The sequence below is a fragment of the Microtus ochrogaster genome, chromosome 18 (assembly GCF_000317375.1).
Source record: "Microtus ochrogaster isolate Prairie Vole_2 chromosome 18, MicOch1.0, whole genome shotgun sequence".
NCBI classification, from domain to species: domain Eukaryota; kingdom Metazoa; phylum Chordata; class Mammalia; order Rodentia; family Cricetidae; genus Microtus; species Microtus ochrogaster.
The window spans coordinates 61244025-61258056 of NC_022020.1; the positions used below are offsets into that span (position 1 = coordinate 61244025).

Below are 14032 nucleotides of genomic sequence, written 5' to 3' on the forward strand. Positions count from 1 at the left end.
ATCTGCTTCTTGGTTGTCATGAACACCGCAGCTCTGACATTCATGCAAGTGTTGTTGTATAATTGTGTCGCCAGGTCTTTGGATGTATAACCTGAGTCAGATGGTAATGACTCTAATGTTTTAATCAACTATTGAGCTATTTTTCAAAAGATGGGCACATTTTCACTAATATCGTGGGAGGTCTCTACTTGTCTATATTTTCCCATGCTTGCTGTTTTCCTTCTTGAGGGTTATTTTGCCACTTGACATAAATTTGAGGAAGATCAGATGAAGCTCAACAAAGAAGCCAAGGGCTATTCTAACAGGGATAGCATCAGAGTAGTTCTGGTCAGGAACTCCTGTTGTGTTAGCCATCTTAAGTTGCAGTCCACGGGCATGGGATGTTTCCATGCCCGTTATCAAACCTTTAATCCCAAAACGATTTTGTAATTTCTGAAGTACAAGGTTTTCACTTGTTTGGGTTAAATTAATTCCTAAATATTTTCTTCTTTTAAAAAGACACTTATTTCCGTTTTTACTTTTATGTGTGTGTGCACACATACGCACACATGCACGTCATAATGTCTGAGTGCCTGCAGAAGCCAGAAGAAGGCGTCACGGGAAATTGTGAGTCACCTGATGGGGTGCTAGGAACAAAACTTGGACCTTCTGGGAGAGTAGAAAGCACTGTCAGCCTCATTGTTGAGTCATTTCTCCAGCCGTTGTTTCATTCTTTCTGCTGTAGTGGGCGAAAATCTCACCTCGCCTCCCTCTCCCCTCCCTTCCCCTCCACTCCCCCTCCCTTCCCATCATCTCCTCTTCTCTTCTGATACATTTTCTTTGAGATTGGAATTCATGTGCTGTGTACACTGGCTGCAGATTCACTATGTGTCTGAGAACGATCACCTTGATTTTTGGATTCTCTGGGCTCCACTTCTGAAGCATGACGATTACAGGCGTGTGTTGCCCCACCGATTACAGGCATGTTCTACCACACCCAGGTTATGCGGGGCTGAAGACTGGGGTTTCCACGTTAGGCAAGCGCTCCTCTAACAGAGCTATAGCCTCAGCCCAGAAATGGCTTCTTGACTTCATTTTCAAGTTATTTATTATGAAAGACTAGATTTTACGGTCTACGACTGCTGAACGTATTAACTGAAATAGCTCTTTCATTGGATCCCTTATGGTTCCCTAAATACTGGGTCCTGTCATCCATGCGCTGATGCAGCTTTACTGCGGCCCCTATAGTGTGGATGCCGGAATAACTTTGCTCACCTTGTTGCCTTGCTCAGAGACTTCTAGAGTCATGCCGAACTCTTAAGAGTAGGTGTTTCACAGATGACCTTTATAAGCTGAAATTCCCTTTTGTTCCCTTTTAAAAATGGGTTTTTATCATGAAAGGGTAATGTCAAATTCTTTTTAAGTGTCTATTGAGATGATCATGTGATTTTTGGTTTTTATTCTATTAGTAGGACATGTTACATTAATTGGTTTTTAGAAGTTAAACCAAATTATATTCCTGGGATAAATCCTATCTTGTCATAGTGTCTGATTCTTTGTGTGTGTGAACTCCAATGGGGTATTTTACTTAACTTCTCACTGTATCAAACATTTTTAATTAAGGTATACATTTGATTTTTACTGAAAATAATTTTATACAGAATATTCTGATCGTGATTTCCCTTCAGGCAAGCTTCATTTTAGTATTCCATCAAACCTCACTCCTGTGCACTTCCCTTCCTGCGGTTGTTGTCATTGAAATTGCATCTTTGCCGAGGATATGTGATAGCCTATACTGGAAATTTTGTATTTTTACATATGAAAGACTCACCAATACAGTTTTATGGTTATTGCTCTCAGCTGGTGTGTTTTTATATAAAATGAGAGAAGACAAATGTTAAAATGAAAAAAAAATACATGTACAGCATCTTTGCCATTACCACTTACTCTTTCCTCATGACTCAGGTGAATTTCCAGGTGAATTCAAGCCACTCTCTACTGTCTAATGGGATGTCCCGTTAATATTTGTTACAGGGGATGGCTTTTAGTGATGTAAGATTCTTAAAGTGTTTGTTTGTTTAGGAACACTTTAACTTATCTTTCACCCCTGGAGGGTGGCTTAGCGGATGTAGGGTCCTTGGATAATGCTCTTTCTCTTTCCACTTCTGGAAAGCGTCCCACTGCTTTCTGGTCTCCACAGTTCGGGATGAAAAGTTGGCTGCTAATTTTTATTGTGTATCCCTTGTGCTCAATTTTCTGCTGCTCCGTTTTACGATTTCCTCTTTGTCTTTGACTCTTAGAAGTTTTATTATGATGTGTTCAGAAGTTAATCTCTTTGGATTTCTCTTTCCCACTCAGAGTTCATCTTATATAGAATATCAAATATACAGATTAATGTTTTAAACTCAAATTTGGGGAGTTTGGGGCTGCTTTGTCTTCAAATATTCCTTCAGTCCTGTCTACGTCTTCTGCAGCATTGAGTCCACCAGATTTCAAGGTTTGAGATGGAGCATATCTCCCTGTCTTCTCATCAGACCCGGCCCCCGGGGCACATTTAACTGCCAGTTTGACTTCTGTTTTGTAAATATCGAGCTGGCATCTCAGATGCATAGTGAGCAGAACAGAACCTTGGTTTCCATTCCAAACTTACCCTTAGACAGCTCTCCTACCTTATCAACTCTCTGTCCTCTTGCCACCTGAACTGAAACATGGGCTCTCTTTCTCTTGATTGCCCATCTGGTCCATCACCAAGAACTGCCTCTAAATGACATCACCCTGCTGTTGCCTTCTCTCCATGTCCACAGAAGACCAGCCAGTTCTAGGTGCCCACCGAAGGGATTCGTCAACAACTCAGCATGAAGGGTCTTACCTCTGGAAGTTAAGGTTTGGGAAGTCTGAAGTAGGCCTCAGAAATTTGAATTCTTGTAAACATTTCCCATGGGTTTCTGATGATTGACGGGCCTGAAGAGCCTCTGGTCTGCCTAAACCAAGCTGGGCATGAGTCAGCTCCCAAGAGGCTCACTGCAGCAGGGTTTGGGAAGCTGAGTTAAGGAATGAAGTCCTCCCAGATGGCAGCTGAAAGGTGGATGTAGAACTTCGCCATGGGAGCAGAGGCAGCTGACCAACAGCATCCCCCTTTCTGTCTGTCAGTGGCCCGCTACCGTGTGACTGTATGCACAGGAGAACTCGAAGGTGCAGGAACTGATGCCAACGTCTACCTCTGTCTTTTTGGTGATGTGGGGGACACAGGGGAGCGACTGCTTTACAACTGCAGGAATAACACCGACCTGTTTGAGAAAGGCAATGTAAGTTGCAGGGATGTGCCACCCTCCTCCCAGTCCACGCCTGCTTTGTCCTCCTGCCTTCCTGGCTCTGTCAAGGTAGAGCTGGTGGTTAGTGTCAGGACCTCAGCAACGGGATACAATCTGTCTGGATGAGGGGAGTGGGGTCTAGGGACTCCAGGTAGGAACCACTTGAAGGACACAGAAATACCTGGTTAATTGGATCTTTGAGAAATTTGGCTCGCCATCATTTGCTAACATCAATGGTAGCTACAAGGCTCCTCGTATTATTCAGCTAGAAGCTGGAGAGCCACCAGAGAAATCGTGGTCTCCTACCCATCCCTCAGGTTGGGAAGGACATTGGGCCCCTCAAGTGTGTCCTTGAGGACTTGGGATGGAAGAAAATGGAAGATAAAATACATTCTCTGTTAAGTGTGGCAATTAGAGGCAGCTTGTTGTTCCTCTCCCTGCCCTCCTGTCCATGGGTGTAAAAGGACTGAGTCTATTGCTAGCAACAACGCAATGTGTTAGGTATGCCCCTAGGCTACCACAACCATCCTGTGAGTTTAATCTGGGCCAAAGGGGTCCGAAGCAGTGAAGAAAGTACCAAACTGGTCTAGGGAAAGTCAGCCTTAGGCCACTCACTACACTCTCCTGTGCCACACTTTCTTTGTGTCTAAAGTGAGGGAAAGGACGCCTACCGGTGACTGGCTACTGTGGAGATTACGGAGGACTGATACACTGTAGGGGTCAGGTGTGGTTCACAAGGCACAGTAGATGCCCAGTAAAGAATCATTGTTTCAGGGATGTGAGCTTGGCGGAGACGTACAGGTGGAAGGGATTTGTAGATTCTGTGCCCTTCCTTCCTCGTTTACCCTTTTCTTGGCGTGCAAGAGAATTCTAGTAGAAGACTGGGAGCTAACTCAAGGATGCCTTTAGAAGGTTGTGTTGGTGAAGCCCTTCTGAGCAGGAGGCTGTAGGGAGGCTTTGGTCCACTTTGGGGAGGGGTAAGGGAGACTATGGTTGCCTGTATTTTCTGTTTCCGTTCCCTGTAGTAGTTTGTGTGCGCCCATGAAGGAATTCCAGCTCTTCCTTTCAGCTCTGCCTTGGAACTTCTGTAGTACAGTGGTGCTAGGTCTCAAGAGAGACGTTATCTACCCGACCCCACTGTCTTTTCTTCCTCAAAGGCTGACGAGTTTACCATCGAGTCTGTCACCATGAGGAAGGTGAGGCGGGTGAGAATCAGACATGATGGCAAAGGCTCTGGCAGCGGCTGGTACCTGGACAGAGTGCTGGTGAGAGAGGAAGGCCAGCCAGAGAGCGACAATGTCGAGTTCCCGTGCCTCAGGTACACACACCCTTTGTCTTCCTTTCTTCCAGCTGTACTGCAGAAAGACTTGGTCCTATTACATGGAACAGTAAGAAAAGTAGTGGTTGAGGTCAATAGTTGATGAGAGAAAGAGCTGGCCTTGCAGAGGTATATTGACCCGAGTCTCACAGTTCTACCCCACCCCTGGCAGACGGAGGCACCAGGACCTAGTGCCAACTTGATGGTGTTTCTCATGAAAAACAAACAAAACGAAACAACCCAACAAATATAAAAACCCTGACACGTTCTGAATTTAAGCGATTTGTTAGAGGATTAGTCAGATGCAGAACGAAATATGGATACAAGTTGAACTTCTATTCTTTTCCTTTCCTTTCCTTTTTTTTTTTTTTTTTTTTTTTTGAGACAGGGTTTTTCTGTGTAGCTCTGGCTGTCCTGGAACTCACTCTGTAGACCAGGCTAGCCTTGAACTCACAGAGATCTGCCCGCCTCTGCCTCCCTGAGTGTTGAGATTAAAGGTGAGTGTTACCACCACCTGGCTGGATGTTTGTTGGAACAGTCTGACCACATTTCTTGCCTGGTTACACTATTTCAAGGTGTCTAACTCTGTTCACATTTCTTTGCCTCAAGAGCGAGGAAGCGCGTTTGCACCATTTTTCTGAAGCATTCTTTGTGCAACCAGCAGCTCCTGGGGATTCCTCAAGTTTCCAATCGAGGCATTCTACAATGAGGAGCAATCTCAGTGTTTCATGAAACCCCAGTGGCTCTCATTCACCTGTATGAATGCCTGGTGGGGGGAGGACACTGCCAGAGTAACTTGGGGCATGAGCCCACACTCTGATTCATTCCTCACCTGAGCTGTGTGACTCTCATGGTACGGAGGGCAAAATCGTTTTGAGCTATTTTAAATGTGTGTGTGTGTGTGTGTGTGTGTGTGTGTGTGTGTGTGTGGTATGCACACTCCTGTGAGCTCCAGGGAAAGATTCATGAAGCTACCAGCATGCTGACATCCGTTTAGCAACACCTCATGGTAAAACTAGGTTAGAGCATTTGAAGCTGAAAGGAAATTGATTTTTAAAACTGTGTCTATTAATACATCCAAGTGTCTGGGTAGCAACAAAGCATGTGTCATGGTTTCCTTTCACCTCTTGGGAGGGGATGGGGTAGGTAAATGGAGAGGACATGATGGAGCAAACAGGTGGGATTTTCTGATGGCAGTGGCCTGTTTCTATCTGTGGTCAGGCACATCCCAGCCATCTCTCCTGCAGGCTCTTGTAACTTTGGAGCCTGCACTGTCAGTGATCCTGCCAAGACAGAGAAAGGGAAAGTCCCAATGGCTCAATTTAAGAGACTGTAGCTAGTAGTCTGTAGTCCCCAAACCCTCTGCCACCAATGCCAAGGGTGACACCATGAATCTTTGTGTCTTGAAGCCTCTGCTTCACCTCTCTGGTGTTCTGAACCACAGCCCTAAAGCCTACATAAATGAACAGCGTTTTAGAGTTGGCTAATACAAACTGACAACATGATCCCCGGGGAGTGGGAGCCCTTGGGATCTGGGTATAAAACAAGTAAGAAGAGATGAGAAGAGCATGGTGTTGTCTCATTGGCCCTGGGAAGGGGTTCAGGAGCCCTGAGCCCTGTGTCAGAAGGGGCAGGGAGGAGGTGGTGCCTTGATTTCTTTATGGCTTCCTTTATGTTGCTTCCTTTGTGTTGCTTTGAATGTACTAATGACAAACTCAAGTCACCAACAATGCAAGGGGGGAACACCAAGGAAAATAAAATGAAAAAGCTTATGCTTGGTATAATTTAACCTAGAGAGAGCCCAGCTTACATTCTTTACTTCTCCCTCCTGGGGTCTTCTGTGGTTCCTGTCTGCTGTGTGAGTTTGAATCTACACCTGCCTGGATACGTGTGAACTTGTTCCTGTCTCTGTATCCTCATGTCCCTAGCAAAGGGCCTTGCTCTCTCTTTACCGAACAGCACAGAAAGCATCACATCAGGGAAGGGATGAGGGATATAGAGTTGAACAAGGATTAAGTCATTTATCCCAGCTGACTCAGATTACAAGCAAACACTATATCCAAATGCCACTTCCGGTATTTATGGTGAATATTCATTTTATAAGGCAGCTCTCAGCCCATCTTCTGTTTTCAGCAAATAATTACTATAACATACTTACATATAAACTCACATATATTACTCTTGGGCCAGTGGCATGGAAGAGCCAATAATTTAAGATTACAGCTATGCATAGCTTGGGTTGTAAAATCTAATGGGAAATCCAAGGCAGTTAAGGTTGGTTGTTATATTGTTTGCTTAAAGGTAAGTTAAGCAAACAGGCTGTACCACAGTCTCAAGAGACCTCAGGGTGTATTGTCAGCCCTGCCTGTGAGGGCCAGCAAAAGTTCCACTCTCCTAGAATGGAAGACATATTTCTTATTATAATATTGAATATTATATCATCACAGGCTTAGGAAGCTCTGCCCTCTCAGGGGTGTGAAGGAATGGGTTTTAAAGAGAAGCACCAAGCCACAAAGAGGGAGATATGTGGCCAAGACAAAAATGTCTTGGTCTCTGCGTTTCTCTAAAACAAAGCTCTTAAAGCTTTTCCTCTAGTGGTCCTTTTTGCACAAGGAATTTGTATATGATCTTGGGTGTCTAAGTCAATAATATAGCTATCCAAAGTTAACATTTATGAACAATAAACAGTAAAGAAATCTGTTATAAGATGACTCTTTGTTATACAAATAATTTTACCATTTATTAGAGACAAAAATAAAAAATTAATTAGTTATTTTAATTAATTATTTTTAATTAACTAACTATTTTGCTAATTAGGTGCCTATGTTTATTGATTTTACAGAAAAAAGTTAAATATCAGCTGAACATTTGATTCTGCAGGATGTAGAGTACCTTCATTATTTTTCAGAATTGACTGATATCTTGATTTTTATTTTTTTATTAAAAATACTTACTTTTCATTTTATATACCAACCCTAGTTCTTCATCTCTCTCCTTCTCCTGCCCCCCATTTCCCCTCTTCCCATCCCCCATCCACTCCTCAGAGGGGGTAAGGTCATCCTTGGGGAGTCTATAAAGTCTGGCATACCAACTTGAGGCAGGACCAAGTCCCTCCCCACCTCCGCTCCATATTGAATATCTTAATTTTCTAACTGTCAATGATGATAGCTCTGCTTTGCATGAACAGATAGTAGAATATGGCAGAAGGATGTTTAGGATCATTTCAGAAATTGTTGGAGATTCTATCTTAATCCCAAGGCAACATTTATTTGATAATCTTTTAAATCAAACTCAATCCAGAAATTCAAGCAATTATAAAAAACTAAATATTCTAACACAATAAAATACAGAGATATACTAGCTTGACATTTCCTGAGGAATGGCGGTAGGAAAATATTAAAGGTCTTTGAGTTCCATAATGATATTTTGTATTTCTATAAGAGCAGAAAAATTGTGTGTACAATGTAAAAACATTGTAATTCATAACATAACAAACAAACAGTCTTGAATCAGGACCAAAGAACATCATGTTACATTAGTGTTACATGTGACGACACGTGCAGGAAAAAGCATTCATGCTGCATGCATTCTCAGAGCCAAGTGAAGTCACCCACAGCACAGGCAGGCATGGCCACCTGGGATTTACTTTGTTTCTCTAAGTAAGTTTGGATTGTTGTAAAGTAAAGAGACCAGAACCTCTTTATTGCTGCCTGAATTCCACAGTTCCCACATTCAGCTCCACGGCTCTCTCTAGTTCATGCTCCACAGTTTAAGAAGCCAGATCCTAGAGAATGGTGATTGGCCCTGGGTTACAAACTAGCCTGCCTATGGGGCATACACAACTCATGCTTGTGCAATAGGCTTGTTTCATAGGCTTGGCGATATTCCCCATGTCTTCCTCTGGGGGACAGCCAACAGAGGGCTGGAGCCACTGCTCAGAGTGACATCTTGAGTCATAGTTATCAACTCTGAGCCCTGAAAACCATGGACTTACCTTTTCCTGAGGTCAAATCTCCTCCGTCTTTGAAGATTCCAATTCAACGTCCTCACCAGAGGCCCTTCCCCTTTCTGTGAATCCTTACAGCACTTCCTTTGTCCAGCCCCACCTCATCTAGCCCACCCATCTTCTTGATCATACTCTCGGCTACAGTAGCCTGTGCTGTGCTGTCCCAGTGTCCTCTCTCTGCTCTCTCCTGTGCTCTGTCCTTGTTCACCCCATTAACCAGCAGCCCTGTCTCTCACTTGCTGTATTCTGTCTTCATGGGCCTTTCAGCAACTCTTGGACTTCCATCCCAGGATATGCTTTTCCTTTGGGATGCTCTTCTCTCTTTTCCCGGCCAACATCATATCATCTTTCCAATCTCAGCCAGCAGTCAGCCTTCTCCAGAAAGTTTTTCCTCTGGTCTGGGTTGGAATACTTTGCTAGGAGATCTCAAAGACCCACTTTCTTGGGCTGAACTCAAAACTCTGGGCCTCCTGGTGACTCAGCATGGGGGCCGTGATGGTTGGGGTGTCTGCCTGTTCTACTCAAAGAACTAACACCCCACCCCATTTCTCTCAAGGTGGCTGGATAAGGATAAGGATGATGGACAGCTGGTCCGAGAGTTGCTACCCAGTGACAGCAATGCCACGCTCAAGAGTGAGTTGTCCCAATGGCCAGGTGATGGGTGTTCCCTGGGCATGACAGTTGCCTTTCCTCAGTGAAACAGGACCTAGACCTTCAAAGATACACACCTTCTTCACTTTATTTCATGAAAGCAGCACAGGATGGTGGATAAAAATGGCATTGATGGAGGTCTGGAAACTTCTCATGTGTCTGTGCTTGAACGCCCAGTCCAAACCTGGTCTTGGTGTTAGGCGCTGAATAGGGGTTAACAGAGTGATAAGAGCAATAAAACCAGCCAATGGCACCAAGCCCAGGGACCCCTGCTTTGTGAGCAGAAATGCATTTGAAGGGCTTATTGAATAAGGACTTTTAAACTGCTGAGCATTGTCCTGGAGCCCTGGAGTATCCCTTACTAGTGATACATGCTCAGATGCTGCTGTCTGAGCATGTGCTTTGGATAATGTGTAAAAGAGATACACCTCCAGACACCCCCAGAGTCCAACAATGCAACATGTTTCCCGGGTGTCACTCAACTGAGCCCTGCCATAACCCCGAAAGGAGGCAGAGCTAACATTGTCCTTTTGTCAGATGGGGAAACCAAGGCCTGGAAGACGTAGATGCTAATACTTACCTTTTCTAAGGTCAGATCACTCAGTTGAACCAGAATGTCTAGTGTAGCACCCAGCATCACAGAGCCTAAGCACTGGGAAGGAGCTCAAGAGAAGTTACCCACGTTTGTGATAAGGGGACACTCAGGCCTGCAGTTGCTGATGGAACCGGGATCAGTCCCCAGAACGTCTCTGCCTTAGATTGCTGTTCTTCCCACCCCAGCAGGCTCTCATTTCACCACGTAGACAGAGAACCCACCCTTCTGATCTTCTAGTTGGAGAAGAAGGCTTCTGCTTCCTGCTGCGTCTTTAAGCAGCAAAGTGATCTATTTCTCCCAGTGCCCAGATGTCTCTGTAGAACTGAGCTGACAGGTGGCAGCAGATGGCTCCAGGCACGGGCCTCGGCTTACTTTCTCCAGATTATGTTCCAGGAGGAAAACCCTGAAGGAGCAATGAGTGATGGGCCTTGAACTCTTTCTTCTTTGCCTAAGACACACACCGTTGAATCCTGCCTGGTCGACTAAAGCTCGGCTGCTGTTCCCCCACAACTTATCCTGCCCTCTGGTGTTCTTTATCCCTGCACACAGGCTGGTGCAGAGGTTTCTGGGAGATAAAATGGGATAGCATTGCAAGGTATCCTATTAGGGGAGGGAGCAGCCTTAAATACACACTAAGAATTTGTTCCTGGATAGTGACTTTATTGTCGCCATCTCGTGGCAGGCACCTGACCTTCTGAGCTCTACATCCCTTGCCTGTAAGGTTGGGAGGAGAGTACTTAGCGATAATAGCATAGAATGTGTGCCCAGCGCTGTAAGTACTGAGATGTTCCGGTGCCTTCGCCCATCAGAAGCTGGATAGGGGATTACTGGGCATGCTTTGAGTCTCTGGAGTGCGGGTGTTTTTGTTTAAAACTTACTACTCTCAGCATCTTCACCTCTTATAGAACAGGAAGAGGCAGGGCCCTGGTTTTATAGATGAGGGGGCTCCACAGAGATGGAGGGAGCCCCTGCTACCAGTGTAGGGTCGGGACTCCAGGCTCCAGTGTCCTGACTCCTAGCCTGGATCTTCCCTGGCTGAAGGTTGTCCCTTCTTTCCAACACCTTGCTCCTTGTTGTACAACCGGCGCTAACTTCCTGTCTCTCTCTGCTTGGCATGCTTAGACTTCCGCTATCACATCAGTGTGAAGACCGGGAACGTCTCCGGGGCCAGCACAGATTCTAAGGTGTACATCAAGCTCTATGGGGAGAAATCTGACACCATCAAGCAAGTTCTGCTTGTCTCCGACAACAACCTCAAAGACTACTTTGAACGTGGCCGAGTGGATGAGTTCACACTGGAGACCCTGAACATTGGGACTGTAAGTATCGGTCCCAGAATCAGGTGACGCTGTCTCACCATGTTCCTGCAATGGCCCACACGTGTCCACAGTCACGTTCATGTCTGCACTGATGTGCACATGGGTGAGCCCATTTCGAAGGAAAAGAACTGCCCACTTAGAGGTTACTAGTGAGGCATTTAGTTTCTCCCAGGGCCAGAGCAGCTGCAGATAAATAAGCAATTATGCTTTTAGAACATCTTTGAGACTGTAATACACATTTTAGTAACTTTACCCCCAACATGTGTTCCAGGATTATAGACAGAGCATGGGTGCTGGAGAAGGGGACACTGGATTCGGGGAGGGAAAAGAGAGAAGGGAGAACCACAGGGAAGGGATGACAATGTTTCCCAATTCCAGACTTGAGTGTGCTTCTCCAAGTGTCCCATGATGAGCCCTGGGGTGGGGCAGGTCCTTTGCAACCTCGTCAGTCTGCACTCTAGGGAAGGATCTTGGGGCAGTCATTTACCCCTTGGGGTTAATGAACGTCTAACATATTTACATCTTAAATCAAATCAATAATTGTGAAATGACAATTTGGTTCCCTTTTCCTGAAGGATTTTTGGGTGTCTGATGGGAGTGGGGAGGGGATTGACAGTAGAAAGCCACAGAGACTTCTCATGTTGGTGAAACTCCCTCAGTGAATAGTGTGGCCAAGAGCTTGGGAGCCCACCATTTCCACTGACTCGACATGTGCAAGGTATTTAACCTTGTCTTCATCAGTTTTCTCATTCCCAATCATGGAGATGCCATGGGGATTATTATTAGTATTGACTATGTAAAGAATACCCACACGCTTATAGTCAGGGCCCAGTATATACTGCTAAACAATTGCTCCACCTCCCGTCCAAAGGGATGTAGAAGTGATTGACAGTCCTTGTCTTTTGGGAGCTTCCAGTCATGTCCGACAACAGACAACTGCCCTTGTTGTAACTCTTCTCTTTTCTCTCCCTGGAACTGCAGCAGTCCGAGCAGCACAGAGAAACACTGGCACGCTCCTCTGCCTAGTCAGGCATTCGGAGTGCTCCCAGGCTTTATAAACTGAGCTGGTTTTTCCTAGCATTCTCAGGGGCCCGTGCTCCATAGACTAAACTGTGGCAGCTGTGACAGCATTTCATCGACAGCTGCAAAGGGGCCCTTAGTATGTGTGAAAGCAAAAGCCAGGGCTTGGGTGGGTGATGTTCTAAATGTGGACTTTGGGCACCAGGCATAGGTAGTGTTACCCTCCACCCCAAACCGTTACAGAGAAAAAGTCAGGGCTAGAAGGGTCCTTGGAGGCCATCTGCTAATCCCACCTAATGTGTAAATTACCCCATACACAGCATTCCCACAACAATGAGAACTGTTAAACCCCAAGAAACCAAAGCACCTAAGGATGAGGATGGGGCCATCTGAGCTCTCAGGCCCTTACTTACAAGCAAAGATGTGGCCATATCAAATTAGCAAAGCAAGTGACTATAGACAGTTAATGGACAGAGAACCATGGTCCTTGGGTCCCAGAGTAAGAGGCGGGTTAGATACAGAACCACCACGTCGAGAGAGGTTGTTGGCAGATTCTGTCACCCTACAGGAGGGAAATGACAAGGAAGCAGTGCAGAAATGCACATGATACTGTAATGCGTCAAATCAAACTGAAGTAAAGCAGCAGCAGCTGTCAGTGCTCCTGTAGCCGTAGTTTCATTTTGAAGGACCTAACAGATTCCACAGTTCTTGCCAGCGCTACACCCTACTTGCTGCTCACATCAGACCTTGAAATTGAGTTCGGCTAAGGAGGAGAGGGGTGAAGCCTCTGGGCAGGAAAGGATCACCTGGGTAGGTGGTTCTTGATTACCTCTCCCAAGGCACCGGAGGTCCCAGTTGGGGAGAGATTGGAAGAGAGCTGGAGGCAGAGGCTTGCTTGAATATTCCTGTACACTGCTGTTCACACACCCTTCTGGAGTTTCCTTCCAGATCAACAGGCTGGTAATCGGGCACGACAGCACAGGCATGCATGCAGGCTGGTTCCTGGGCAGCGTCCAGATCCGTGTGCCCCGCCAAGGCAAGCAGTACACCTTCCCTGCCAACCGCTGGCTGGATAAGAACCAGGCAGATGGGCGTCTGGAGGTGGAGCTTTACCCCAGCGAGGTCGTGGAGATTCAGAAATGTATGGAAGAGCCTGTATGGGCCCTTGGCATCTCAGCATTCCCTGGTCCAATGGGGGAGGAGGAATAATGGAATCAGAGGAAGGAGGGGCGGAAGGAAGGAAGACAGGCTACGTGGTGACTGAGGCTTATCTCCTTGTGGTGTGGAAGAGAGACACAGGGATGGGAGTGGAAGTGGGGGGGGTTCCTGTTGCCTCTAGTACTGTGGGTCTGAAAGGGAACAAGGGCTCATTTCACAGATGGCAAAAATGAGGATCTTGGAGAAATACAGAAAAAAAAGGGGGGAAATGTATATTCTCAACCCTGTGGCAAAATTTATGGCATAGCCTACATCTCTCTTTAGGAAAACTAGCTGAGGAGGTCGGACTTTTCATTTTAGATGTATATTCAGGTTTCTCCAGACAGTCCTACCTTGGTCCTTGTGAAGGTCGCTGTTAACAAAACAGACCAAAGTCATGTACTTGTGAGGGCGTGAGTAGATTGCCTTATAGGGAAGCGAGAACTCTAGGCTGGATGGAGCGGGGTCAGAGGGGAGGGTGAGCAGACAGGCTTGGTGAGCAGCTTCTTCTGAGAAGCTAAAGGCCAGGATGGCCCTGGCCCTGTCTTCCAAGGACCATGATGTGAGCCCTCACTCCTTCAACAGAATGAAATGGGCTTGCTGAGCAACCAGGGCCAGCTGGGCTAGGGTCCCCAG

The 14032-nt window shown here is 46.0% G+C and overlaps 1 protein-coding gene across 2 annotated transcripts in view; it reads left to right on the forward strand.

Annotated features, from left to right (window-relative positions):
* Positions 1 to 14032, forward strand: part of Loxhd1 (lipoxygenase homology domains 1) — a 137723-nt gene that overhangs the window by 50081 nt on the left and 73610 nt on the right. For both annotated transcript variants that reach the window (XM_005356289.2, XM_005356290.2), the window contains exons 13-17: positions 3130 to 3284; positions 4448 to 4608; positions 9171 to 9247; positions 10983 to 11179; positions 13148 to 13340. In XM_005356289.2, coding sequence (XP_005356346.1) covers positions 3130 to 3284; positions 4448 to 4608; positions 9171 to 9247; positions 10983 to 11179; positions 13148 to 13340 — 783 coding nt within the window. The remainder of the gene's footprint in view (positions 1 to 3129; positions 3285 to 4447; positions 4609 to 9170; positions 9248 to 10982; positions 11180 to 13147; positions 13341 to 14032) is intronic.